This window comes from Amblyraja radiata, chromosome 21, assembly GCF_010909765.2.
Source record: "Amblyraja radiata isolate CabotCenter1 chromosome 21, sAmbRad1.1.pri, whole genome shotgun sequence".
Classification (NCBI taxonomy): domain Eukaryota; kingdom Metazoa; phylum Chordata; class Chondrichthyes; order Rajiformes; family Rajidae; genus Amblyraja; species Amblyraja radiata.
Window position 1 is genome coordinate 2,008,958 of NC_045976.1, and position 26,414 is coordinate 2,035,371.

A 26,414-nucleotide genomic window follows, 5' to 3' on the forward strand; every position below is an offset into this window, starting at 1 on the left:
CCGCCGACCATCCGCCCACCGGGACCTCCCACACATCGCCCGCGGACCCCGACTCAACCGCCCATCAACTCCTGCCATCGGGTCCCTTGACCCGCGCCACTCCACCCCCCTCCAACAACCCACAGCCGTCGCCTTACCTGGAGCCTGGACTCTCCACTGGGCCTGAAGCCTCCACGCTGCTCACTCCCACTCTCCTGGGTTTGACTCCACTGGGTCCTAGTGCCAGTCGACCCAGCCTGGTCTACCTCAGTGGCAGTTCCACTGAGTCTTCCCCAACCCCCTCTAACTATGTGACCCCTGCTCTTCCCCACCCACACCACAGCCCTCTCACCCCCCCACCTCCTGACCGCCCACCATCCACCACCACCCCACCACACATCACTTCCCCACCACACATTGCCTCGTCCCCAGTCTACCCACCTGCCTTCCTCCGGCCCCAACCCCCATCCCTGCCGGGTGTTCACCATCCCGCCCGCCCCCCCCCTCTACCCCACCGGACGGTCTGTCCTCAGCAGAGGTCTTACCTTTGTCCCCCTCCGTCCCCACCTCAATGAGTTCCGCGCCCACCACGACTTGGAGCTCTTCTACCGTCGCCTCCGCCTCACAGCGCACTTCCACGGGAAGGAGTCCTCGCCCCCCACTGATGACCCCTTTTCCCATCTCCAATGCACCCCCTCCTCGTGGAACCACCCTCGTGGCCAATTTCCGGCTTTAGAACTCTTCATCAATAACTGCCGTCGCGACATCAACCGCCTCTACTTCTCCACTCTCCTGTCTCACTCCAATCTCTCCCCCCTGAACGTTCTGCCATCGACTCACTCCGCAACAACCCAGATTGGGTTATCAAACCCGCCAACAAGGGAGGTGCTGTGGTAGTCTGGCACGCCGATCTCTACAAAGCTGAGGCCACGCGCCAACTCTCCGACACCTCCTCCTACTTACCCCTGGATCATGACCCCACTGACGAGCACCAGGCCACCATCTCCAGCACCATCACCGACTTCATCAACTCCAATGCCCTACCTGACCTACCCCATCGTTCCCCAGCCCCGCACGGCCCGATTTTACCTTCTCCCTAAAATCCACAAACCTGACTGTCCCAGAAGACCCATTGTCTCTGCCTGTTCGTGCCCCACCGAACTCATTTCCAAATACCTTGACTCCATCCTATCCCCCTTGGTTAAATCTCTCCCTACCTATGTTCAAGACACCTCAGACACTCTCCGTCGTCTCCGCGCATTCCATTCTCTAGGCCCTCACCCCCTCATCTTCACCATGAACGTCCAGTCACTCTACACCTCCATCCCCCACCAGGATGGTCTCAAAGCCCTCCGGTTCTTCCTCGACCAGAGAAGCAACCTATACCCAGCCACTGACACTCTCCTCCGCCTAGAGGAGCTGGTCCTTACCCTCTAACTTCACGTTCGACTCCTCCCATTTCCTCCAAACACAAGGCGTAGCTATGGGCACACGCATGGGCCCCAGCTACGCCTGCCTCTTTGTCGGGTACGTTGAACAATCCTTGTTCGAGACGTACCAGGGCCCCATCCCCGACCTCTACCTTCGCTACATCGACGACTGCTTTGGTGCCACCTCCTGCACCTACACACAACTGACTGACTTCATCCACTTCACCACTAACTTCCATCCGGCACTCAAATACACCTGGACCATTTCCGACACTTCCCTACCATTCCTTGACCTCACTATCTCCATTGCAGGTGATAGACTTCTGACCGACATCCACTATAAACCCACTGACTCCCATGGCTATCTGGACTACACTTTTTCCCACCCTGCTTCCTGTAAAGACTCCATCCCCTACTCCCAATTCCTCCGTCTACGCCGCACCTGCTCCACGGATGAGGCGTTCCACACCAGGACATCTGAAATGTCCTCATTATTCAGGGAACGGGGGTTCCCCTCCTCCACCATAGATGAGGCTCGCACCAGGATCTATTCCATACCCCACAACACTGCTCTCTCTCCCCATCCCCCCACTCGCAACAAGGGTAGAGTCCCCCTAGTCCTCACCTTTCACCCCACAGCCGTCACATACAAAAAGTAATCCTCCGTCAGTTTCGCCACCTCCAACGTGACCCCACCACTCGTCACATCTTCCCATCTCCCCCCATATCTGCCTTCCGCAAAGACCGCTCCCTCCATAACTCCCTTGTCAATTCTTCCCTTCCCTCTCGTACCACCCCCTCCCCGGGCACTTTCCCTTGCAACTGCAAGAGATACAACACTTGTCCCTTTACCTCCCCCCTCGACTCCGTTCAAGGACCCAAGCAGTCGTTCCAGATGCGACAGAGGTTTACCTGCATCTCCTCCAACCTCATCTATTGCATCCGCTGCTCTAGATGTCAGCAGATCTCTATCGGTGAGACCAAGTGGAGGTTGGGCGATCGTTTCGCCGAACACCTCCACTCGGTCCGCAATAACCAAGCTGACCTCCCGGTGGCTCAGCACTTCAACTCCCTCTCCCACTCCGTCTCCGACCTCTCTGTCCTGGGTCTCCTCCATGGCCACAGCGAGCAGCACCGGAAATTGGAGGAACAGCACCTCATATTCCGTTTGGGGAGTCTGCATCCTGCGGGCATGAACATCGAATTCTCCCAATTTTGTTGGCCGTTGCTATCTCCTCCCCTTCCTCAGTCCCCCTGCTGTCTCATCCCATCCCCCCGCCTTCGGGCTCCTCCTCCTTTTTCCTTTCTTGTCCCCGCCCCCCCCACCCCCGATCAGTCTGAAGAAGGGTTTCGGCCTGAACCGTTGCCTATTTCCTTCGCTCCATAGATGCTGCTGCACCCGCTGAGTTTCTCCAGCTTTTTTGTGCACCTTCGATTTTCCAGCATCTGCAGTTCCTTCTTAAACACAAACCAACCTCCACAATAACCCAGATTGGGTCATCAAACCAGCCGACAAGGGAGGTGCCGTGGTAGTCTGGTGCGTCGATCTCTACAAAGCTGAGGCCACGCGCCAACTCTCGGACACCTCCTCCTACTTACCCTTGGACCATGACCCCACTGACGAGCACCAGGCCACCATTTCTAGCACCATCACCGACTTCATCAATTCCCACGCCCTGCCCGACCAAGCTTCCAACCTCATCGTTCCCCAGCCCCGCACGGCCCGTTTTTACCTTCTCCCCAAAATCCACAAACCCGGCTCTCCCGGCAGACCCATTGTCTCTGCGTGTTCGTGCCCCACCGAACACATCTCCACATACCTTGACTCCATCCTATCCCCCTTGGTCAAATCCCTCCCCACCTATGTTCTGGACGCCTCAGACACTCTCCGCAGCCTCCACGCATTCCACTCTCTGGGCCCTCACCCCCTCATCTTCACCATGGATGTCCGGTCACTCTACACCTCCATCCCCCACCAGGATGGCCTCGGAGCCCTCCGGTTCTTCCTCGACCAGAGGAGCAACCTATACCCAGCCATTGACACTCTCCTCCGCTTAGCGGAGTTGGTCCTCACCCTCAACAACTTTACATTTGACTCCTCCCATTTCCTCCAAACACAAGGCGTAGCTATGGGCACACGCATGGGCCCCAGCTACGCCTGCCTCTTTGTCGGGTACGTTGAACAATCCTTGTTCGAGACGTACCAGGGCCCCATCCCCGACCTCTACCTCCGTTACATTGACGACTGCTTTGGGGCCACTTCCTGCACCTACACACCACTGACTGACTTCATCCACTTCACCACCAACTTCCATCCGGCACTCCAATACACCTGGACGATTTCCGACACTTCCCGACCTCACCATCTCCATCGCAGGGGACAGACTCCTGACCGACATACATTACAAACCCACTGACTCACATGGCTATCTGGACTACACGTCTTCCCACCCTGCCCCCTGTAAAGACTCCATCCCCTACTCCCAATTCCTCCGCCTACGCCGCATCTGTTCCCAGGATGAGACATTCCATACCAGGGCATCGGAAATGTCCTCGTTCTTCAGGGTACGGGGATTCCCCTCTGCCACCATAGATGAAGCTCACACCAGGGTCTCACCCATACCCTGTAACACTGCTCTCTCTCCCCATCCCCGCACTCGCAACAAGGGCAGAGTCCCTCTGGTCCTCACCTTTCACTCCACCAGCCGGCAAATACAACACATAATCCTCCGCCATTTCCGCCACCTCCAACGTGACCCTACCACTCGCCACAGCTTCCCATCTCCCCCCATGTCTGCCTTCCGCAAAGACCGCTCCCTCCGCAACTCCCTCGTCAATTCTTCCCTTCCCTCCCGCACCACCCCGTCCCCGGGCACTTTCCGTTGCAACCGCAAGAAATGCAACACCTGTCCCTTCACCTCCCCCCTCGACTCCATTCAAGGACCCAAGCAGTCGTTCCAGGTGCGACAAAGGTTCACCTGTATCTCCTCCAACCTCATCTACTGCATCCGCTGCTCTAGATGTCAGCTGATTTACATCGGGGAGACCAAGCGGAGGTTGGGCGATCGTTTCGCCGAACACCTCCGCTCAGTCCGCAATAACCAACCTGACCTCCCGGTGGCTCAGCATTTCAACTCCCCCTCCCATTCCCAATCCGACCTCTCTGTCCTGGGTCTCCTCCATTGCCAGAGTGAGCAACAGCGGAAATTGGAGGAACAGCACCTTATATTCCGTCTGGGGACCTTGTGTCCGGATGGCATTAACATTGAATTCTCCCAATTTTGCTAGTCCTTGCTGTCTCCTCCTCTTCCTCAACCCTCTAGCTGTCTCCTCCCACCCTCCCATCCGCCCGCCCTCGGGCTCCTCCTCCTCCCCTTTTCCTCCCTTCTCCCCCCCCACCCCCCATCAGTCTGAAGAAGGATTTTGGCCCGAAACGTCGCCTATTTCCTTCGCTCGATAGATGCTGCTGCACCCGCTGAGTTTCTCCAGCAATTTTGTGTACCTCCATTCCATTCTCTCAGTTTACACCTCACACTGCCTCAGCAAGGCCAGCAGCATCATCAAGGACCAGTCGCACCCTTGCCATTCCCTCTTCTCCCCTCTCCTAACAGGCAAAACGCACACCTCCAGATTCAGGGACAGTTTCTTCCCAGCTGTTATCGGGCACCTGAACCATCCTACCACAACCAGTGCTGAACTGCTATCTATCTCATTGGAGATTCTCGGCTTATTTTTGATCGGACTTTACTGGATTTTATCTTGCACTAGATGTTATTCCCTTCATCATGTATCTGTACACTGTGGACAACTCGATTGTAATCATGTATTATGGCGAGACACACGTGATCTTTATTGTTAGAGTCAGACACTTGGGCGCTGAGAGTGAGCACTCACTGAGTCCATGCAGTTGGGCACATCCGTGACTCATGACATCATCCTCCCGCCAAACGCAGTCACGTGCCCGTTCCAGTTCTACTAACGAGGGTTCGATCTATCTGGCCAAACCACCAGATGGCGCCACAGTATAGTCTTTTTGCTGACTGGTTGGCACGGAAGTAGAAGCTTTTTACTGGGCCTCAGGACACACAATAAAGTGTGTGTGTAACTTAGTGTGCATATGTCAGTGTGCGTGTGTGTCTGGGGTTGTATGCATCTGTCCACCTGTGTGTATATGTAGGTGAGAGGGTAGGGATTGGGGGAAATTCCTTCATTCTCCATCGACTTAGACGGGACGCAGCGGTAGAGTTGCTGCCTCTCAGCGCCAGAGACCTGGGTTCCATCCTGACTATGGATGCTGTCTGTATGGAGCTTGCACGTTCTCCTCGTGACCACGTGGGTTTTCTTTGGGGGCTCCGGTTTCCTCCCGCACTCCAAAGACATACAGGTTTATAGGTTAATTGGTTTCGGTAATAATTGTCAATTGTCCCTTGTTTGTGGGATAATGTCAGTGTGCGGGGTCGGCACGGACTCGGTGGGCCGAAGGGCCTGTTTGCGCGCTGTATGTCTAAAATCTCAGCTCTCTCTGTAACATGGTGGCCCAAGTCTCAGGTGCTGGACAAGGACGGCTGGGCCACTCCACACTCCAGTAGGATGGCTGCACTTCCCAACAATGTTCCCAGCAACACACAGTGTGAATCCGGAGATGTGCATTTTCACACGCGTATACCTCGTGCCTGATGGGAGAAGGGAGACGAGGGTGCAACTCGTCCTTGATTATGCTGCTGGCCTTGCCAAGGCAGCGTGAGGTGTAAATGGAGTCAAAGGAAGGGAGGTTGGTTTGTGTGATGGTCTGGGCTGCGTCCACAATTCGCCGTAATTCATTGCGGTTTGGATGGAGCTGTTCCCAAACTAACCTGTGATGCATCCTGATAAAATGCTTTCTACCTCTGTCCATTCACCAGCTTTATCAGGGTTCCTTGATGCTGGGCTTGCTTGAATGCTGCCTGGATGACAAAGGCATTTGGCCTCCCCTCATCTATGGGGATCAGCCCCATTGCCCCTTGTCAGGGCCAAGGCAGTGATGAGGTGTGTTGATGCATGCGTCCAGGAAACTCAAACCAGGTACCAGTGAACAGGTGACCGGTGACTCATTGTCCTCTGATTGTACTGTTGAGAACTGTTTGATTGAAGATTGGGAATGGGCAGAAATTTACAGGAAAAACACAAAGTGCTGGAGGATTTAGTGTCGCTGGTTAGCACATACTCGGTGGGTCCAAGGGCATGTTTCCACACTGTACCTCTAAATCGGGTGGGCGGCGAGACTCACGGCGCAGCGGCCTCTGCAGTCCGTCTGTCTTTTTTTTGTTGTTGTCTCGTTTGAGTGTAGTTTATAGTGTTTTTTTTAACTGGGTATGTGTGTGGGGGGGGCGGGGGGGTGGGAAACTTTTAAAATCTTTTCCCTGTACGGAGGACCCGACCTTTTCACTGTCGGGTCTCCGTTGTCGTTGGGGCCTAGCACCGTGGAGCGGCCTCCAACCGGAACGACCTGGGGCTCCAGTCACGGAGTCGCGCCACTTACCATCGCGCAGCTGGCCGAGTTCGGAGCGGGAGGAGCGGTGGTGGCGCGCTACTGCGACCCGACCCCTGAGATTCGGAGGCTCCAACCGCAGGTCTGGTGGACAGTGACACCGGGAGCCCGCGGGTCCCTGGTGGGAGACCGCTTTTCAGGGCTTCCGCAACGGCGACTTCTCCCGCCCGAGTTGCGGGATTAAAAAGTACCTGGAGCGGGGCCTCACATCGCTCGGCGTGGCTTTAAATGGCCGCGAGACTTGCTAGCACCCGCCGGGGGCTTCAACATCAAGACCCGGAGCGTGGCCTTTCATCGCCCGGCGCGGCTTTAATGGCCACGGGACTTATTTACCATCGCCCGCCGGGGGCTTTGATTCTGACATCGGGAGGAGAATGAGGAGTGCAGGGGAGAGATAAGACTTTGCCTTCCATCACAGTGAGGAGGAGATTCGCTGTGATAGATGTTTGTGTAAATTGTGTTGTGTCTTGGTTCTTCTACTTGTGTGTATGACTGCAGAAACCAATTTTGTTTTGAACCTCAATGAGGTTCAAATGAGAACAAATAAATTGTATCATTGTATCAAACTGATCAAAACTAAACTAAACTAAAATCATTCAGCGGATCCAGTAGCATCTGGGGAGGGAATGGACCGGTGATATTTCCACAAGACAGACACAAAAATGATGGAGTAACTCAGTGGGTCAGGCAGCATCTCTGGAGAAAAAGGAATAGGTGATTTTTCAGGTCGAGACCCTTCTTCAGACTGAGAATCAGGGGAGAGGAAAACTAGAGATGTAGATGGTACAAATAAATGAAAGATATGTAAAAAGCAATGATGATCAATGAATGGTAGAGCCCACAATGGTCCATTGTTGGCTGTGGGATAGGTGACAATGAGTGAAACAGACAGTGAAACTAGTACGATGATTAGGGTGGGGGAGGGACGGAGAGAGAGTGGATGCAAGGGTTACTGTACTTGAAGTTAGAGAAATCAATATTCATACCGCTGGGGTGTAAGCCGCCCAAGCGAAATATGAGATGCTTTCCTCTAATTTGCATTGGGCCTCACTCTGACAGTGGAGGAGGCCTAGGACAGAAAGGTCCAGATGATCCCCAGAGATACTGCCTGACCCGCTGAGTTACTCTAGCACTTTGTGTCTATCTTCAGTGATATTTCTGGTCAGCACCTTGCATCATTTGGGACTTTAGCAGCCTGACTCGAAACATTGTCTGTCTATTGCACCCACAGATGCTGAGTGGTCCGCAGAGTACTTCCAGCGCTTTGTATTTTGCTCATAGTTCCAACATCTTCATTCTCATGTCCCCAGAAATTTAAGAGATTGGAGAATTGTCCCGCTTTGGATGACCAATACATCGCTGGGAAATGTTCCACACTTACACCTCATAAGATCAAAACTGATAGGAAATCGGCCCATCAAGTCTACTCTGCCATTCAATCATGGCTGATCTATCTCTCCCTCCTAACCCCATTCTCCTGCCTTCTCCCCATAACCCCTGACACCCGTACAAATCAAGAATCTATCTATCTCTGCCTTAAAAACATCCACTGACTTGTGGCCTCCACAGCCGTCTGTGGCACCGAATTCCACCAATTCACCACCCTCTGACTAAAGAAATTTCTCCTCATCTCCTTCCTAAAAGAACGTCCTCTAATTCTGAGGATATGACTTCTAGTCCTAGACTCTCCCACTTGAGGAAATATCCTCTCCATAACCACTCTGATTATTCTGTACATTTCAATGAGGTAGAACATTGAAACATGGAAAATAGGTGCAGGAGTTGGCCATTCGGCTCTTTGAGCCAGCACCACCATTCAATATGATCATCCAAAATCAGTACCGACATTCCTGCTTTTTCCCCATATCCCTTGATTCCGTTAGCCCAAAGAGGTAAATCGAACCCTCTCTTGAAAACATCCAGTGAATTGGCCTCCACTGCCTGCTGTGGTAGAGAATTCCACAGATTCACAACACTCTGGTTGAAATTTGTTTTCCTCATCTCAGTCCTAAACGGCCTTCCCCTTATTCTTAAACTGTAACCCCTGGTTCTGGACTCCCCCAACATCGGGAACATTTTTGCTGCATCTAGCCTGTCCAATCCCTTAAGAATTTTATATGTTTCCATTAGATTCCCTCTCATCCTAAATTCCTGTACAGGGCCCTGGTCTCACCAGGGCCCTGGTCTCACCAGGGCCCTGGTCTCACCAGGGCCCTGGTCTCACCAGGGCCCTGGTCTCACCAGGGCCCTGGTCTCACCAGGGCCCTGTACAACTGCAGAAGGACCTCCTTGCTCCTAAACCCAATTCCTCTTGTTATGAAGACCAACAAGCCATTAGCTTTCTTCACTGCCTGCTGTACCTGCATGCTTACTTTCAGTGACTGATGTACAAGGACACCCAGGTCTCGTTGCACCTCCCCTTTTCCTAATCTGGCACCATTCAGTTAATAATCTGCCTTCCTGTTCTAGCCACCAAAGCCAATAACCTCATATTTATCCACATTATACTGCATCTGAAATGCATCTGCCCACTCACCCAACCTGTCCAAGTCACCCTGCAGCCTCATAGCATCCTCCTCGCAGCTCACACTGCCACACAGCTTTGTGTCATCCGCAAACTTGGAGATGTCACATTTAATTCCCTCGTCTAAATCGTTAATATATATTGTAAAAAACTGGGGTCCCAGCACCAAGCCTTGTGGCACCCTACTTGTCACTGGCTGCCATTCTGAAAAGGACCCGTACCTTGGAGATGGGATGACCGGTGACATTCCTGTGGGGAGCAGGGATAGCCCAAGGATAGTGGAGGTCTATTTCACTGCTGTCAGGGGAGATTGCGGACCCTGGACATTGTAACAGACTGGATTTGGAGTCAGTTTCTGCAGCATTGTGCATGCCGTGACTCTTGCACTGTCCGTGGTTATGGGTCTTAGGTTTGGCTTCATCATTGTTATCTGTACCGAGATACAATGAGAAGCCCTGTGTTGCCTTCTACCCCATCAAATCAGATAATAGTTTAGTTTAGTAAAGAACTGCAGATGCTGGTTTAAACTGAAGATAGACACAAAAAGCTGGAGTATCTCAGCGGGACAGGCAGCATCTCTGGAGAGAAGGAATGGGTGATGTTTCAGGTTGCGAGTCTGAAGAAGGGTCTCGACCTGAAACATCACACATGTATCTCTAAACTAAACAGAAGGGAAGGAGACCCTTGTCCCTGAAAGTGTACCATTGTGTTTCAGTTTACTTTATTGTCATGTGTAGCGAGGTACAGTGAAAAGCTTTTGCTGCATGCTAACCAGTCAGCAGAAAGACAATACATGATTACAATCAAGCCGTCCACAGTGTACAACCGTATCCACATGATGAGGGCCAGGGGTCATTTCTACACCCCACAGGGCTTGTTCATAAGTAACTCCTTACCCACCTGTGAGACAGCTGCAGTCCAGTACATGATGCTACAGGACAGGACGATCTGGCCGGGCCAGCTCAGCACCCACTCCTCTCGTGATGCCTCCGGATACGCAGCAATGGCCTGCAGCATCACTTTGCCCAGCGACCACTTCATCATCTTTTCAACCTACGGAGGAAGGAAATAACGGTGAGCGCAGGTGCCAGACGTTGATGACTTCCTCAGGTGAGTCTGGAGGCCTAGAGACATAGCATGGAAACTGGCCCAACTTGCCCATAGCAGCCAACATGTCCCATCTACACTAGTCCCACCTGCCTGCATTTGGCCCATATCTCTCTAAACCTGTCCTATTCATGTACTTGTCTAAATATTTCTTAAACATTGAGATAGTCCCAGCCTCAACTACCTCAACGATGGCAGCCTGTTCCATACACCCAACACCCTTTGTGTGAACAAGTTACCCCTCAGTTTCCTATTAAACCTTTCCCCTCACATTGAACCTATGTCCTCTGGTCCTCGATTTCAAAGAAACTCTGTGCATCTACCAGATCTATTCCTCTCATGATTTTATACACCTCTATAAGATCATCCCTCATCCTCCTGCGCTCCCAGCCTACTCAACCTCTCCCTATAGCTCTGGCAACATCCTCTTAAATCTTCTCTGTATCCTTTGCAACTGGACAACATCTTTCCTATAACATGGTGTCCAGTACTGAACACAATATTCTAAATGCGGCCTCACATATATAATTGCAAAATGACCTCCCAACTTCTATACTCAATACTCTGACTGATGAAGGCCAAAGTGCCAAAAGCCTTTTTGACCACCTTATCTATCTGCAACTCCACCTTCACAGAAACAAGCACCTGTATTCCTAGATCCCTCCACTCTACAACACTCCCAGAGCCCTACCATTCACTATGTAGGTCCTGCCCATGTTAGACAGGTAAAGACTGTACAAAGAATAGGATAACTGAAGCTTGATCACCGTCATGCCTATCTTCTACACATTTCTACCTTCTACCCACAGATTTCTACCCATCTACTGCACAGGATCCCTTTGCATAACAGACAAGTCCACCAAAGATAGACACAAAAAGCTGGAGTAACGCAGTGGGACAGGCTGCACCTGTAGAGAAAAGGAATAGGTGACGTTTTGGGTCGAGACCCTTCTTCAGATTGAAAGACTGAGAGACTGGATATGTTGGTAATTTTATGCTGAAGTGAATGAAGCTGAAGGGTGATCTTACAGAGGTCCATAACATTTTGAAGGGTGGAGATACAGATTAAACAGTCGTTTTCTCAGTGTCTAAAAATAGAGATACCAGCCTCCCCCTTGATCCACACTCAGCCTTGGACCAACTTTACAAAAACAACATTCACATCAGGATCAGGATCTCTGAAGAAGGGTCTTGACTCGCATCTGACACATTTAGGCTTCTCCACTGTGACATAACCCCAAGGTATGCCTGCTTCAAAGACATTCTCTTCCTCTCTCAATCTAGAGTTCTACAATGCCCTCTCTCGCTGTTGCCCCTGTGATTCCTCCTGCACTCCCACTATCTTTTTGCATATCTTTCATTCATTTATTCTATATCTCCCTATTTCACTGTCTATATCTCTCGTTTCCCTCGCCCCTGATTTTCAGTCTGAAGAAGGGTCTCGACCTGAGACGCCATCCATTCCTTTTCTCCAGAGATGCTGCCTGACCCGCTGAGTTACTCCAGCACTTTGTGTCTATCTGCAGTTCCTTCCTACACAAGCAAGATTACCTGTTGACTGGTATTAACATAGACCGTCCACTCTCATCGAACTGTCGGTGAAAACACAACCCTTTATGGTTCACCATCTGGTCGAATGGAAAGGGTACAGACAAGATTTACGAGGATGTTGCCAGGACTAAAGGGCCTAAGCTTAAGGGAGCGGTTGAGCAGGCTGGGATCTATTCCTTGGAGCGCAGGAGAATGAGGGGTCATTTTAACAAGAATGACAAGGTCAGTTTATTGTCTCATGTACCAATTATAGAGGTGTACAAAATCATGAGAGGACTAGATCATGTTGTCGCACATAATCTTTTACCCAGAGTAGGGGAATCAAAGACCAGAGGACATAGGTTCAAGGTGAAGGGGAAAAGGGTAAATCCGAGGGGTCATTTATTTACATGGAGGATGGTGGGTGCATGGAACAAGGCCCCAGAGGTGGTATTTGAGGCAGGAACTATCCAGCCCACTGCCACCATTTCATTCACTGTTTCAGAATCAAATCTGATAATTATATTTTCATTAAAAGTGGCAGGTCTATGAGCTGGCTCAGTGTGATTAATAACTACAAGATGCATGTACTTTGGCTGCTGCTGGCAGAATGCCATCAACTACAAGATGCATGTACTTTGGCTGCTGCAGGCAGAATGCCATCTCTACTCCATTTTAGTTTTCAAAAGATAATTTAACATTTTTAATAAGTGGCAATGAATGTTAATGTGCCAAAGATCTGCAGTGTCCCTAACCCTCTCCAGCTTTTTATGTGAAAGCTGATTCATCCATGCTGTAGGGAGGAGATGGGCGAGACATAAGAAACTGCAGATGCTGCCATTTTGAGCAAAGGACAAAGTGCTGGAGGAACTTACTGATCAGGCAGCATAGAGTCATAGTGATATAGAATGGAAACAGGCCCTTCGGCCCAACTTGCCCACACAGACCAACATGTCCCATCGACGCTAGTCTCACCTTCCTGCATTTGGCCCATATCCCTCTAAACCTGTCCTATCCTTGTACCTGTCTAAATGTTTCTGAAACGTTGGGATAGCCCCAGCCTCAACTACCTCCTCAGGCAGCTTGTTCCATGCATGCACCACCCTTTGTGTGAAAAAGTTACCCTTCAGGTTCCTATTAAATCTTTCCCTCTTCACCTTAAACCTATGTCCACTGGTCCTGGATTCCTCTACTCCGGGTAAAAGACTCTGTGCATCTACACATATCTATTCCTGTCATAATTTTATACACCTTTATAAGATCACCCCTCATCCTCCTGCGCTCAACCTCTCCCTGTAGCTTAGGCCCTCTAGTCCTGGCAACATCCTGGTAAGTCTTCTCCATACCTTTTCCAGCTTGACAACATCTTTCCTATAACATGGTGCCCAGAACCTAACACAATATTCTAGATGCAGTCTCACCAACGTCTTATACAACTGCAACACGAACTCCCAACTTCAATACTCAATACTCTGACTGATGAAAGCCATCTGTGGAGGGAATGGACAGATAACGTTCCAGGTCAGGATCCTTCTTCAGACTGACATGTGTTGGGTGGGGGGGGGGGGGGGGGAGTTGGGAAAGAGAGATGGGAGGAACAAAGTCAGATATCTGTCTGTCGGTCTGTAGAAGAGTTCCGACCCAAAAACGTCACCTGTTCCTTTTCTCCAGAGATGCTGCCTGACCCGCTGAGTTACTCCTGCATTTTGTGTCCACGTTCAACCATTATCTGTGTAAAAAAACAATGACTGTCCTATCCCCTTTAAATCTACTTCCTCGCATCCGAAACCTAAGCCCTGTTGTGTTTTGATTGCCCCAACGTGGGTAAAAACTGTTGACTATCTGCTCCACCCATCCATCTCACAATTTGATGTGTTTTCATCAGGTCATCCCTCACAGGGATGTAATGCTGAGGCTCTATGTCACTGGTCAGGCCGCAGTTGGAGTGTCAGGGGCAGTTTTGGGCCCCATGTTTGATGAAGGATGTGCTGGCTCTGGAGTGGGTCCAGAGAAGATTTACGAGAATGATCCCAGGAATGAGTAGGTTAACATAAGTTTGTCGGCACTGGGCCTGTACTCGCTGGAGTTTAGAAGAATGAGGGGGGACCTCATTGAAACATACAGAATAGTGAATGGCCTGGATGGAGTGGATGTGGAGAGGATGTTTCCACTAGTGGGAGAGTCGAGGACCACAGGGCTTTGCCTCAGAGAGTAAGGACACACATTTAGACAGGAGAGGAGGTATTTCTTTCATCAGAAAGTGGTGAATCTGTGGAACTCATTGCCACAGATGTCTGTGGAGGCCATGGCAATTAATATTTTTTAAGTGGTGATTGACTGATTCTGGATTAGTACGGGTGTCAGGGGCTATGGGGTGAAGGCAGGAGAATGGGATTGAGAGGGAAACATAGATCGGCCATGAGTGAATGGCAGACTAGACTTGATGGGCCGAATGGCCTATTTCTGCTCCTAGAACCTATAACATGAATTTATACCGAATACTTTCTAACCCAGGCAGCATTCTGGTAAACTTCCTGCACTCGTGCCAAAGCTTCCTCATCCCTCCTGTAATGGGGTGACTGGAACACACACAATACTCCACATGCAACCATAGCACAGCTTAGAGCAAGAGAACGTCAAGCTCTTCTCACTGTTGATGATCACAGACAGCTGATATATACTCAACCGAGTAATCCCATAGTCCCAGTATTCCCAGTCCCACTATTCCCATAGTCCTGGTAATCTCACGGTCCTATCTTTCCCACGGTCCTGCTAATCCCACAGTCCCTGGTATTCCCATGATCCTGGTATTCCCACAGCCCTGTATACCACCACTGTCTGGTGCAGGAGGGTGACTGGGAGCAGGGTGGCCAGGTCGTGGGGAACAGAGGTCCATGGTCCCACCACCATCCCGGGCAGCAGGATGGCTGGTATTCCCATGGTTCTGGTAATCGCACAATCCCAGTGGCCCCACGTTCCCAGTCCCAGCACCATCCCAGGAAGCAGGGTGGCTGGTGCCCAGGTATCTCCTCCATTGGCAGCGGGCATTGGCACCAGTGTTCAGTCCCACAGCAGTGTTGGGCAGCTTCTGTGAGCTCGGTCACTGAGCACTTCATGGCTTTCGTCCCTACATGAGACCACATCCCAATCACATAGGAATAAAAAGCCATAAAGCACAGCAGCGAATCCATCTTCATTGCTTCTGACACTGATTGCTTTCTTTATGTGGTTACATTTTCTCTCTGGAAATAAATTGTCATTTCATGCTACATTACATGAGAACATTTCAAACCACTTCCTGTGATATAATTACAGCAAAATAAACAGCTCGAGATCAAGATGCAAGATGGATGGCACACAGCGTTCCATCCTGACTACGGGTGCTGTCTGTACGGAGTTTGTACGTTCTCCCTGTGACCGCGTGGGTTTTCTCCGGGTGCTCCGGTTTCCTGCCACACTCCAAAGACGTACATAGTTGTAGGTTAATTGGCTTTGGTAAGATTGTAAATTGTCCCCAGTGTGTGTAGGATAGTGTTAGTGTGCGGGGATCACTGGTCAGTGCGGACTCGGCGGGCCAAGGGTCTGTTTCCACGCTGTATCTCTAAACTAAACTAAAACTAAACTAAAATCTCGGTGATAGACAAAAATGCTGGAGAAACTCAGCAGGAGGCAGCATCTATGGAGCAAAGGAAATAGGCAAGGTTTCAGGTCAAAACCTTTCTTCAGACTGATGTGAGGGGGGTGGGGGGGGCGGGAAGAAGAAAGGAAGAGGCGGAGACAGTGGGGTGAGGAAGAGCTGAGAAGGGGAGGGGAAAGTAGGGACTACCTGAAAATAGAGAGGTCAATGTTCATACCGCAAGGGTGCAAACTGCCCAAGCGAAATATAAAGTGCTGCTCCTCCAATTTACAGTGGTCCTCACTCTGGCCATGGAAGAGGCCCAGGACAGAAAGGTCGGATTCGGAATGGGAGGGGGAGTTGAAGTGCTGAGCCACCGGGAGATCAGGTTCGTTATTGCGAAGCCATCGCCAAGCCTACGCTTGGTCTCACCAATGTGTGAACATTGACTTCTCTAGGGCAGTCTGCACCCCAGCGTTATGAACATTGACTTCTCTAATTTCATGTTGTCCCTACTTTCTCCTCCCCTTCTCAGCTCTCCCTCAGCCCACTGGCTCCTCCTCTTCCTTTCTTCTCCCCCCCCCCCCCACCCTCACATCAGTCTGGACAAGGATTTTGACCCGAAACGTTGCCTATTTCCTTTGCTCCATAGATGCTGCTGCACCCGCTGAGTTTCTCCAGCATTTTTGTCTGCCTTCGATTTTCCAGCATCTGCAGTTCCTTCTTAAACATAAAGTCTGGGTGACGTGGCTGGCAGGAGGGAGCCAGCAGGATCATTGTTTGACTCTGTGACTCTCCGAGTGTGGTGTGTACTTTACCTCATATAGCCACTTCTCCACCAGCCCCTTGGCCCTGGCTGGGATGATGCGGATGTCCAGCTCCACTCGTTCCCCCTCTGCCGACTCGATGTGGGTGATCTCTTTCTCCACGTTGAAACTTAGCCGGGCGATCCCCTCGAAGCACTTCTTCAGGTGGGGCTGCACTCGGAGGGGGTCCTTGGTCTCCGACAGGATTTCCAGCAGCTCGTCGTTGGAAAGGAAGAAGAACCTGTAGGCAGGGGGTGACAGGGGAAGCACGCCATCATTGCTGAACCTGGAGAGAGTGGACGTGGAGGGGATGCTCCCACTAGTGGGAGAGTAGAAACATAGAAAATAGGTGCAGGAGTAGGCCATTCGGCCCTTCGAGCCTGCACCGCCATTCGATATGATCATGGCTGATCATCCAACTCAGTATCCCATCCCTGCCTTCTCTCCATACCCCCTGATCCCTTTAGCCACAAGGGCCACATCTAACTCCCTCTTAAATATAGCCAACGAACTGGCCTCAACTACCTTCTGTGGCAGAGAATTCCACAGATTCACCACTCTCTGTGTGAAAAAAATGATTTTCTCATCTCGGTCCTAAAAGATTTCCCCCTTATCCTTAAACTGTGACCCCTAGTTCTGGAGTCTAGGACCAGAGGGCACAGCCTCAGAATAAAAGGACGCACCTTTAGGAAGGAGATGAAGACAGCACGGTAGTGCAGCGGTAGAGTTGCTGCCTTACAGCGCCAGAGAACCGGGTTCCATCCTGACTACGGGTGCTGTCTGTACGGAGTTTGTACGTTCTCCCCATGATCTGCGTGGGTTTTCTCTGAGATCCTCGGTTTCCTCCCCACACTCCAAAGACGTGCAGGTTTTGTTGGTTCTTTGGCTTGGTATAAATTTAACAATTGTCCCTAGTGTGTGTAGGATAGTGATCGTGTGCGGGGAACGCTGGTTGGCGTGGATTCACTTCTGTGCTGTGTCTCTATACTGAACTAAACTCAACTTAAAGGGAAGAATTTATTTTGTCAGTGGATGGTGAATCTGTGGAATTCATTGCCACAGACGGCTGTGGAGGCCAAGTCGGGGATATTTTTAAGGCAGAGATAGATAGATTCTTGACAGTACGGATGTCAGGGGTTATGGGGAGCAGGCAGGAGAAATAGGTTGAGATGGAAAGATAGATCAGCCATGAGTGAATGGCAGAGTAGACGATGGGCCGAATGGCCTAATTCTGCTCCTAGAACTTATGAAATGATGAGATCTTCAATCCCAGCATCATCCTAGTGAATCTTTTTCTGCGCTCTGTGCCAGGGACCTATATGTACGTACCAACTTGACTCTTGTCCAAACCTCTGCAGGGCCCTGGAATTTCTACGCAGGGATGGCCTAATACAGCTCCCATCACTTGTCAACTGATGACCCCAAAAGTAGCAAACTCAAAGCTGTCGGACAGAAAGCACCGCGCGGGACCGAGAGACGGAGGCATTTGTTTCTCCTTTACCGAGGGAAGAAGAGCCTTTTCTTTTCCAAATATTGGTTGAGTCCTTTCTGAATGTCATCCAGGAGAGACTCGGCTTCCTTCAGTTTCTCCAGTATCTGTGGCTGTGAGATCACCCTCATGGCGTTGGCTTCCTGCACTGATCCTTTCATTATCAGCTTCCTGTCAGAGAGAAGAGACCCAATGAAATGACCAAACCTCACGCCTTCGTTGAAAATCCCGCTACAAAACCACAGCATGAATTTTGTTGCACAAACGTGATCCTTGAGTGATACACAGCGGGGAAACAGGTCCTTCGGCCCAACTTGTCCAAGGAACTGCAGATGCTGGAAAATCGAAGGTAGACAAAAAGCCTGAAGAAGGGTTTTGACCCGAAACGTTGCCTATTTCCTTCGCTCCAAAGATGCTGCCTCACCCGCTGAGTTTGTCCAACGTGTACCAGTCACACTAGTCCCACCTGCCTGCGTTTGGCCCATATCCCTCCAAACCTGTCCAATCCATGTACCTGTCTAACTGTTTCTTAACCATTGGGATAGTCCCTGTCTTAACTACCTCCTCTGGCAGCTCGTTCCATACACCCACTGTGAGAAAATGTTACTCCTCAGGAGGGGGGTGGGGGGGGGGGGGGGGCGGGAGATGGGGGGGGGGGGGGGGGAGAACAAAGGAGAAGCCGGCATGCTTTGTAACTGTCAGTGGCGTGGATGGCCACTATTTGTATACATCGTGTATACAGCAAAGAATCTCACAGTGCCTATAAAGTCAAGTATTCCATTCCATAAATCGTTTCCCCTCATCTTAAACCTCTGTCCTCTGGTCCTCGATTCCCCAACTCTGGGCAAGAGACTCTGTCCATCTACCCGATCTATTCCTCTCATGATTTTGTACACCTCTATAAGATCATCCCTCACCCTCCTGCTCTCTATGGAATAGAGACCCAGCCTGCTCAACCTCTCCCTAGAGCTCACACCCTCCAGTCCTGGCAACATCCTGGTTCATCTTCTCTGTACCCTTTCTAGCTGGACAACACCTTCCCTATAACACGGTGCCCCGAACTGAACACAATACTCTCAATGTGTCTCACCACTGTCTTATACAACTGCAACAAGTCAAGTCTCCAACAGATCAGTCTGAAGAAGGGTTTCGGCCCGAAACGTTACCTATTTCCTTCGCTCCATAGATGCTGCTGCACCCGCTGAGTTTCTCCAGCATTTTTGTGTACCTTCCACACTGTCTCAGTGTTATTTCGAAAGCCTAACCTTGTACAGAAACATATTTTCACTAATTTCTCTAAAGGTAAATGGAATTTGATAAACACCAATTAATCTTATGTTTGATTTTAATTCTTAAAATTATTTTTAATGCATAGAGCATATGTTCTCATGAGATAGTAGAATTAGACCATTCAGCCCATCAAGTCTACTCTGCCATTCAATCATGGCTGATCTATCTCTCCTTCCTAAAGCCATTCTGCTACCTTCTCCCCATAACCCCCAACACCTGTACTAATCACCTTTACTAATATAAATTTCTTGCGATTGCTTCAAAACGTATTATTAAAACCAGTCTGGCAAGCCACAACTGGGAAAGAATGCTGCGTTTACACATACCAGATGTAGCAGGAAGCTTTGGTGGTGTTTGGCAGGACATGAGGTCAGGGTGTGAGAGAGACTTTCTGAATCCATTAAAGATTCTCACCTGAGTTCCATTAATTGGTGGACACACTGAGACGGTGAAAGGCGCTGCGCAAATACGAGTGTTTCTGTTGGTTTGAGCAAGAAGGAACTGCAGTCGCTGGTTTGGGCATTCACGGTATCGCTGCGGTAGAGTTGCTGCCTCACAGCGAATGCAGCGCCAGAGACCTGGGTTCGATCCCGACTATGGGTTCTGTCTGTACGGAGTTTGTACGTTCTTCCCGTGACCTACGTGGGTTTCCTCCAAGATCTTCAGTTTCCTCCCGCACTCCAAAGACGTACATGTTTGTAGGTTCATTGGCTTGGTAAATGTAAAACCAAATTGTCCCTAGTGGGTGTAGGATAGTGTTAGTGTGCAGGGATCGCTGATGGTCTCAGACTCGGTGGACCGAAGGGCCTGTTTCCGTAGTGTATTTCTAAACTAAACTAAACTAAACTAAACCGAAGATTGACACAAACATCTGGAGTAACTCAGCGGGTCCGAAAGCATCTCTGGAGAAAAGGAATAGATGACATTTCGGGTCGAGACCCTCCTTCAGACTGAGTCAGGGGAGAGGGTCTCGACCCGAAATGCACCTCTTCCTTTTCTCCAGACTCTATCTCACCGTCTATATCTCTCGTTTCCCTCTCCCCTGACTCTCAGTCTGAAGAAGAGTCTCGACCCGAAACCTCATCCGTTCCTTTTCTCCTGAGATGCTGCCTGACTCCAGCTTTTTGTTTCGTTCAGTTGAGTTCAGTTTCGTTTCTTGTCACGTGTACAATCGAGCTGATCACAGCATACAGATACATGATATGTCTTTCTTTGGGTTTAGTGTGCCCTGGTGTGAGCTGGCTCATTTTTAGTGATGGATTCAGATCTCTGTGTAAAACTGTTCTTGCTCTGATGGCTCTCAGCCACTGATTACCGAGAAGACAGGACATGCTGACCAGACTGTGGAAACTGGGCAATTCTCCACACACTCAGTAATTAGAACTACCTTGCTCTTTCTCAAAAAAACATGATCATTTTTTGATTATAAGAACGTGCCCAGGATATTTTATCCATCTATGACAGGCACAAAATGCTGGAGTGACTCAGCGGGTCAGGCAGCATCTCTGTAGAGAAGGAATAGGTGATGTTTCTGGTCGAGACCCTTCTTCAGTGCGTCAAGGAAGAGAGAAACTAGAAATATGATGAAATACAAAGAACAAATTAATGAAAGGTATGCAGAGAATAAATCAAAGCCACCAACAATGATCAAGGATGATGGCTTTGATTTGTTGTTTTCATATCTTTCATTCATTAGTTCTTTGTATCTTTTCATACCTCTAGTTTCCCTCTCCCCTGACAAGGCTTCTGATCCTAAACGTCACCTACCCCTTTTCTCCAGAGATGCTGCCTGACCAGCTGAATTACTCCAGCACTTCGTGTGTATCTTCGGTGTCAACCAGTATCTGCAGTTCCTGCCTACGCGGTCTGGTATTACAGCTCTTTAAAGGTTCCCGACCCGAAATGTCACATGTTCTTCAGAGATGCTGCCTGACCCGCTGAGTTACTCCAGCAGATCCCAGGCAGTGAATTCCAACCATGAACTATCATTGTGCAGCACCATGCCTCTTCTTCCAAGACTGGTTGACAACCAAGAATAGGGTGGTGACGACTGGAGAGGCAGTGGACAGCTCGGAAAGACGGCAACCGGGGCGGGGCGGGTTGGCAGCCCAAACCGCTTCCTCTGAGAGGAGGAGACACAAATCACGCTACAGAAATTCACATGGAAAAATACCCCCGGGGGTGCCCGAGAGGGGGGGAGGATGAGCACCTCAATTTGATGGATCAAAGGTTAACGACTAATGGCAATGGACAACCGACTACGAGTATCAAATGCAGATGTGGAAAGGTTTGTAAGAACAGCCGAGGCCTGAAGATTCACCAGACCCGGATGAAGTGTTTGGTGGGACAGGGAGCGTCACAATGCACAGGTATTTTACCTGGTGAGACGCAGGAGGAGCCGGGCCCGGAATCACCCCATAGAGCCCGAAGCCTCCAAGTGGCGCTACTAGTCCCTCGGAACAGTTCTCCGGAGAAGGTTCGAGTCAAATGGCCTCAGGCCTGCAAGACGGCAGTCTGGCATCAGTTCGACGAGGACGTTGACAAGGTGCTAGAAGCAACTGCGAAGGGAGACGTGGACCGAAGGTTGAGGACGATGACGACAACCATCATCAGCCTAGCAGTGGAAAGGTTTGGAGCAGTGGAGAAGAAGCCGGCCAGAACACCTTTCACCATGAACCAACGAGCAACAAAGATCCACAAGATCCGGCAGGAGCTGAAGTCTCTCAAGAAGCAGTATAAAGAGGCCAGGGAAGAGCAACGTCCCCCCTTGGCTGAGCTGCGAACCATCCTGAGGAAGAAGCTGATGACCCTCCGTGGAGCTGAGTGGCACCGAAGACGCCGGAAGGAAAGAGCCAGGAAGCGAGCATCCTTCATAGCCAACCCCTTCAGCTTCACCAAACAACTACTCGGGCAGAAGCGCAGTGGGAGTTTGGCTTGCTCTAAGGAGGAGATCGACCGGCACATCCAGACGACCTACAGTGACCCCGTCAGGCAGCAGGAGCTGGGCCAGTGCAACATCCTGATAAATCCACCTCCACCCATCAAGGAGTTTGATAGTAGAGAGCCACTCCTGAAAGAGGTCCAGGACGTTGTGAAGAGAGCAAGATCTGGCTCAGCCTCTGGCCCGAGCGGAGTCCCCTACAGGGTCTACAAGAACTGCCCCTTGTTACTGAAACGGCTGTGGAAGATCCTGAATGTCATCTGGAGGAGAGGAAAAGTGGGGCAGCAGTGGCGATTTGCTGAAGGAGTCTGGATCCCAAAGGAGGAAGATTCCAAGAAGATCGATCAGTTCAGGATCATCTCCTTGCTAAGCGTTGAAGGCAAGAGCTTCTTCAGCATAGTGGCGAGTCAGCTGACCAACTTCCTCTCCAGCAATGGCTTCGTCGACAGCTCAGTGCAAAAGGGAGGCTTATCTGGAGTGCCGGGGTGTCTAGAGCACACGGGAGTGATGACCCAGCTCATCAGAGAAGCCAGGGAGAACAAGGGAGACCTGACAGTGCTCTGGCTTGACCTGGCCAATGCCTACGGCTCCATCCCGCACAAGCTGATCCAGACAGTCATGGCCAAGCATCATGTGCCGGGCCAAGTGGCAGATCTCATCCTGGACTATTACAATCAGTTCAGCATGAGAGTCTCATCAGGGTCAGTAACATCAGAGTGGCACAGACTGGAGGTTGGGATCATCACAGGCTGTACCATCTCTGTGATCCTTGTTGCCTTGGCGATGAACATGATCGTCAAGTCTGCTGAGCCAGAGTGCCGGGGCCCTCGGACCAAGTCAGGAATGAGCCAACCACCAATTAGAGCCTTCATGGACAACCTGACTGTCACCACTGAGTCAGTGCCAGGAGACAGGTGGATCCTGCAGGGGTTGGAGAAACTGATTGGATGGGCAAGGATGAGGTTTAAGCCAGGAAAATCAAGGTGACTGATGCTGAAGAAAGGCAAAGTCATGGACAGGTTCCGCTTCAACATCGAAGGGACACCAATCCCAACTGTCTCCGAAAGGCCAGTGAAGAATCTTGGGAAGGTGTTTAACAGCAGCCTGAAGGATACAGCATCTGCCCAGGCAACCTGTCAGGAGTTGGAGAGCTGGTTGAGAGCAGTGGACCGGTCGGGGCTTCCCGGCAAGTTCAAGGCATGGATTTCCCAGCATGATATCCTGCCAAGGATACTCTGGCCACTGCTTGTCTACGGTCCCAATATCCATCGTAGAGAGATTGGAGAGGAAAGTCAACAGCTCTCTCAGGAGGTGGCTGGGACTGCCCAGGAGCCTCAGCAGCATCGCCCTTTATAGAAATAACACCAAGCTCCAGCTGCCCCTGAAGTCCCTGGAGGAGGAGTTTAAGGTAACTCGGGCCAGAGAGGTGATGATGTACAGGGACTCCAGCGACCCCAAGGTGGCTCAAGCAGGGGTGGAGGTGAAAACTGGGAGGAAGTGGAGAGCCGGCGAAGCCGTGCTGCAAGCAGAGTCCCGGATACGCCACAGAGTCCTGGTGGGAGCAGTGACTCGGGGAAGAGCAGGCCTGGGAATCTTCCCATCTCCCCAGTTTGACAAGGCCAAGGGGAAGGAAAGGCGCAGGCTGGTCCAGGAGGAAGTGAGGGCAGTGGTGGAGGAGGAGAGGTCTACCAGAGCAGTTGGATTGAGGCAGCAGGGAGCCTGGACAAGGTGGGAGCAGGCCATGGACCGAAAAGTCACATGGACTGAGCTCTGGCAGGCTGAACCACAGCGCATCAAGTTCCTGGTCCAGGCAGTGTATGATGTCCTGCCCAGCCCATCGAACCTCTTCATCTGGGGCAAAGCGGAATCTCCAGATTGCCCGCAATGCTCAGGCAAGGGGACGTTGGAACACATCCTGAGCTGTTGACTAAAGGCTCTTGGGCAGGGCCGGTACACATGGCGTCACGACCAGGTTCTCAAACCCATTGCAGAAGCCATCAGCATGGGAATCAGCAGCTGCAGACGAGAACGCCCCACCACCCAGATGATCACCTTCGTGAAGGCCGGAGTGCAGCTGCCAAGAACCACAGCAGCCAGGAATCAGTCAGGAATCCTGGCGACTGCGCAGTACTGGCAGCTTTCCGTAGACCTGGTGAAACAGCTGAAGTTCCCACAGCACATTGCCACGACCACCCTGAGGCCAGATATCCTCCAAAAACATCATCTTGTTGGAACTGACAGTGCCGTGGGAGGACAGTCTGGAGGAGGCCCACGAGAGGAAGATGGCCAAATATGATGAGCTGGTCATAGACTGCCACAAGCAGGGCTGGAAGGCAAGGTGTATGCCCATCGAGGTTGGCTGCAGAGGTTTTGCAGGGCAATCGCTCTACAAAGCCTCGATGGCACTGGGCATAAACAGAGTGGCGAGGAGAAAGGCCATCAAGAATACTACAGAGGCAGCAGAGAAGGCCTCGAGATGGCTCTGGATCAGGAGAGGAGGTCCATGGGGAGGAGCGAATGCCACCTGAACACAAGTCGTGGTCTGATCAACCACGGCTGGGTCGCCTTGGTGAGGGTGTCTGATGTTTTAAAAAATATATATTTTATTTTATTAGAAGTAAGTACAATCATATGGCACCAAAGTGCCTAATATATATTTGCATAATACATTTTATGTACAGCTTCTTTTTTTTTTTTGTTATATTAAAGAAAGATTAGAATAAGAAAAAGAAATTAGATAGTAAAGGATAGAAAAGCGTGAGATATATAGTGTGTGAAGAAAAAGAAGAAAGACGAATGAGTGAAGAAAGTTGAGGAAAAGAAAATAGAAAAAAGAGAATATGACATAAAGAAAGGAAAAAAAAAAAGGAGATCATTGTTTATAATCTTGACCAACCCTCGCCCTGTCCTGAAACAGTTAGTTTTTACAATTGTGTTGCACCATATGATTCCAAGAAGACGACAAATGGAGACCAACTCGTTATGAATTGGTCTGATTTATCCATTAGGAGGAATCGCATTTCCTCTGGATGTGCGGTGTCCAACATATTTGCAATCCACATTTTAAGCGTTGGTATTGATGTATTTTTCCAAAATTTAAGTATTAATTTTTTTGCTATTATTAAACCATAGTTAAAAAATAAATTTTGAGATGTGTTCAATTTATTCCGATCTTCCATTACTCCAAATATAATCATTTCAGTATTAGGTTCCATTCTTATCTTGAATAATTTTGTAAATATTTCGAAACTATCACTCCAAAATCTATAAAGTTTTGTGCAGGAGACTAAGGAGTGTGTTAAAGTTGCGTTTTGGGATAGACATTTATCACAAATGGGGGATATATTTGGATAACATTTGTTCAATCTTGTTTTTGAATAATATAATCTATGTAAAATTTTTAATTGAATTAGATTATGTCTTACATTAATCGAACATTTGTGAATATATATCAAATACTTTTCCCATGTAACCTTCGTAATTTTTATCATTAGTTCCCGTTCCCATTCTTCTCTAAGTACCTCTGTCGATGGTAGGTCTATATTTAGAATACTATTATATAAATATGATATTAATTTTTGTGAGTCAGCTTCAATATTCATTGCTTCTTCCAATAAGTCAGGAGTTATTTTTTGATATCCTTGTATATATTTTTTTATGAAATCGCAAATCTGAAGATATTTAAAATATTGGTTGTTTTTCAGTTTAAATTTTAATTGTAATTGTTGGAATGATAGTAGGTTTCCCATTCCGTACATATCCCCGATCCTTCTAATTCCGAGACTTTCCCATTGGTTATATCTTATCAATAAGAGATGGTTTAAATAAAGGGTTATTCGCTATTGGCATTAACAATGATAAATTTCTTAGTTTTAAAGATAATTTTATTTGTTTCCAAATTCTTATTGTACCATATATAATTGGGTTCTTCTTATATATTGTGTTATTCAGTTTTTTCGGGGAGAAGAGGATCGTTCCTATATTACAAGGATGACAATCCTCTTTCTCCATTTTTATCCATTCTGTCTGTTGGGTAGAACTATCCAGCCAATAAATTATATTCTTAATATGCACTGCCCAATAATAATACATAAAATTCGGAAGTGAAAGTCCCCCGACCTCTTTTGGTTTACATAAGTGTTTTTTTCTAATTCTATGTGATCTATAGTTCCAAA

General features: G+C 49.6%; 1 protein-coding gene across 1 annotated transcript in view; it reads right to left on the reverse strand.

Annotated features, from left to right (window-relative positions):
- The window catches only part of LOC116984950 (dynein heavy chain 3, axonemal-like), a 344,183-nt gene that overhangs the window by 194,785 nt on the left and 122,984 nt on the right, over positions 1-26,414 (reverse strand). Inside the window, exons 25-27 of the mRNA XM_033039311.1 lie at positions 18,021-18,179; positions 16,532-16,760; positions 10,361-10,513 (exon numbers count right to left, since the gene is read on the reverse strand). Of these exons, the coding sequence (XP_032895202.1) occupies positions 10,361-10,513; positions 16,532-16,760; positions 18,021-18,179 (541 nt within the window). The remainder of the gene's footprint in view (positions 1-10,360; positions 10,514-16,531; positions 16,761-18,020; positions 18,180-26,414) is intronic.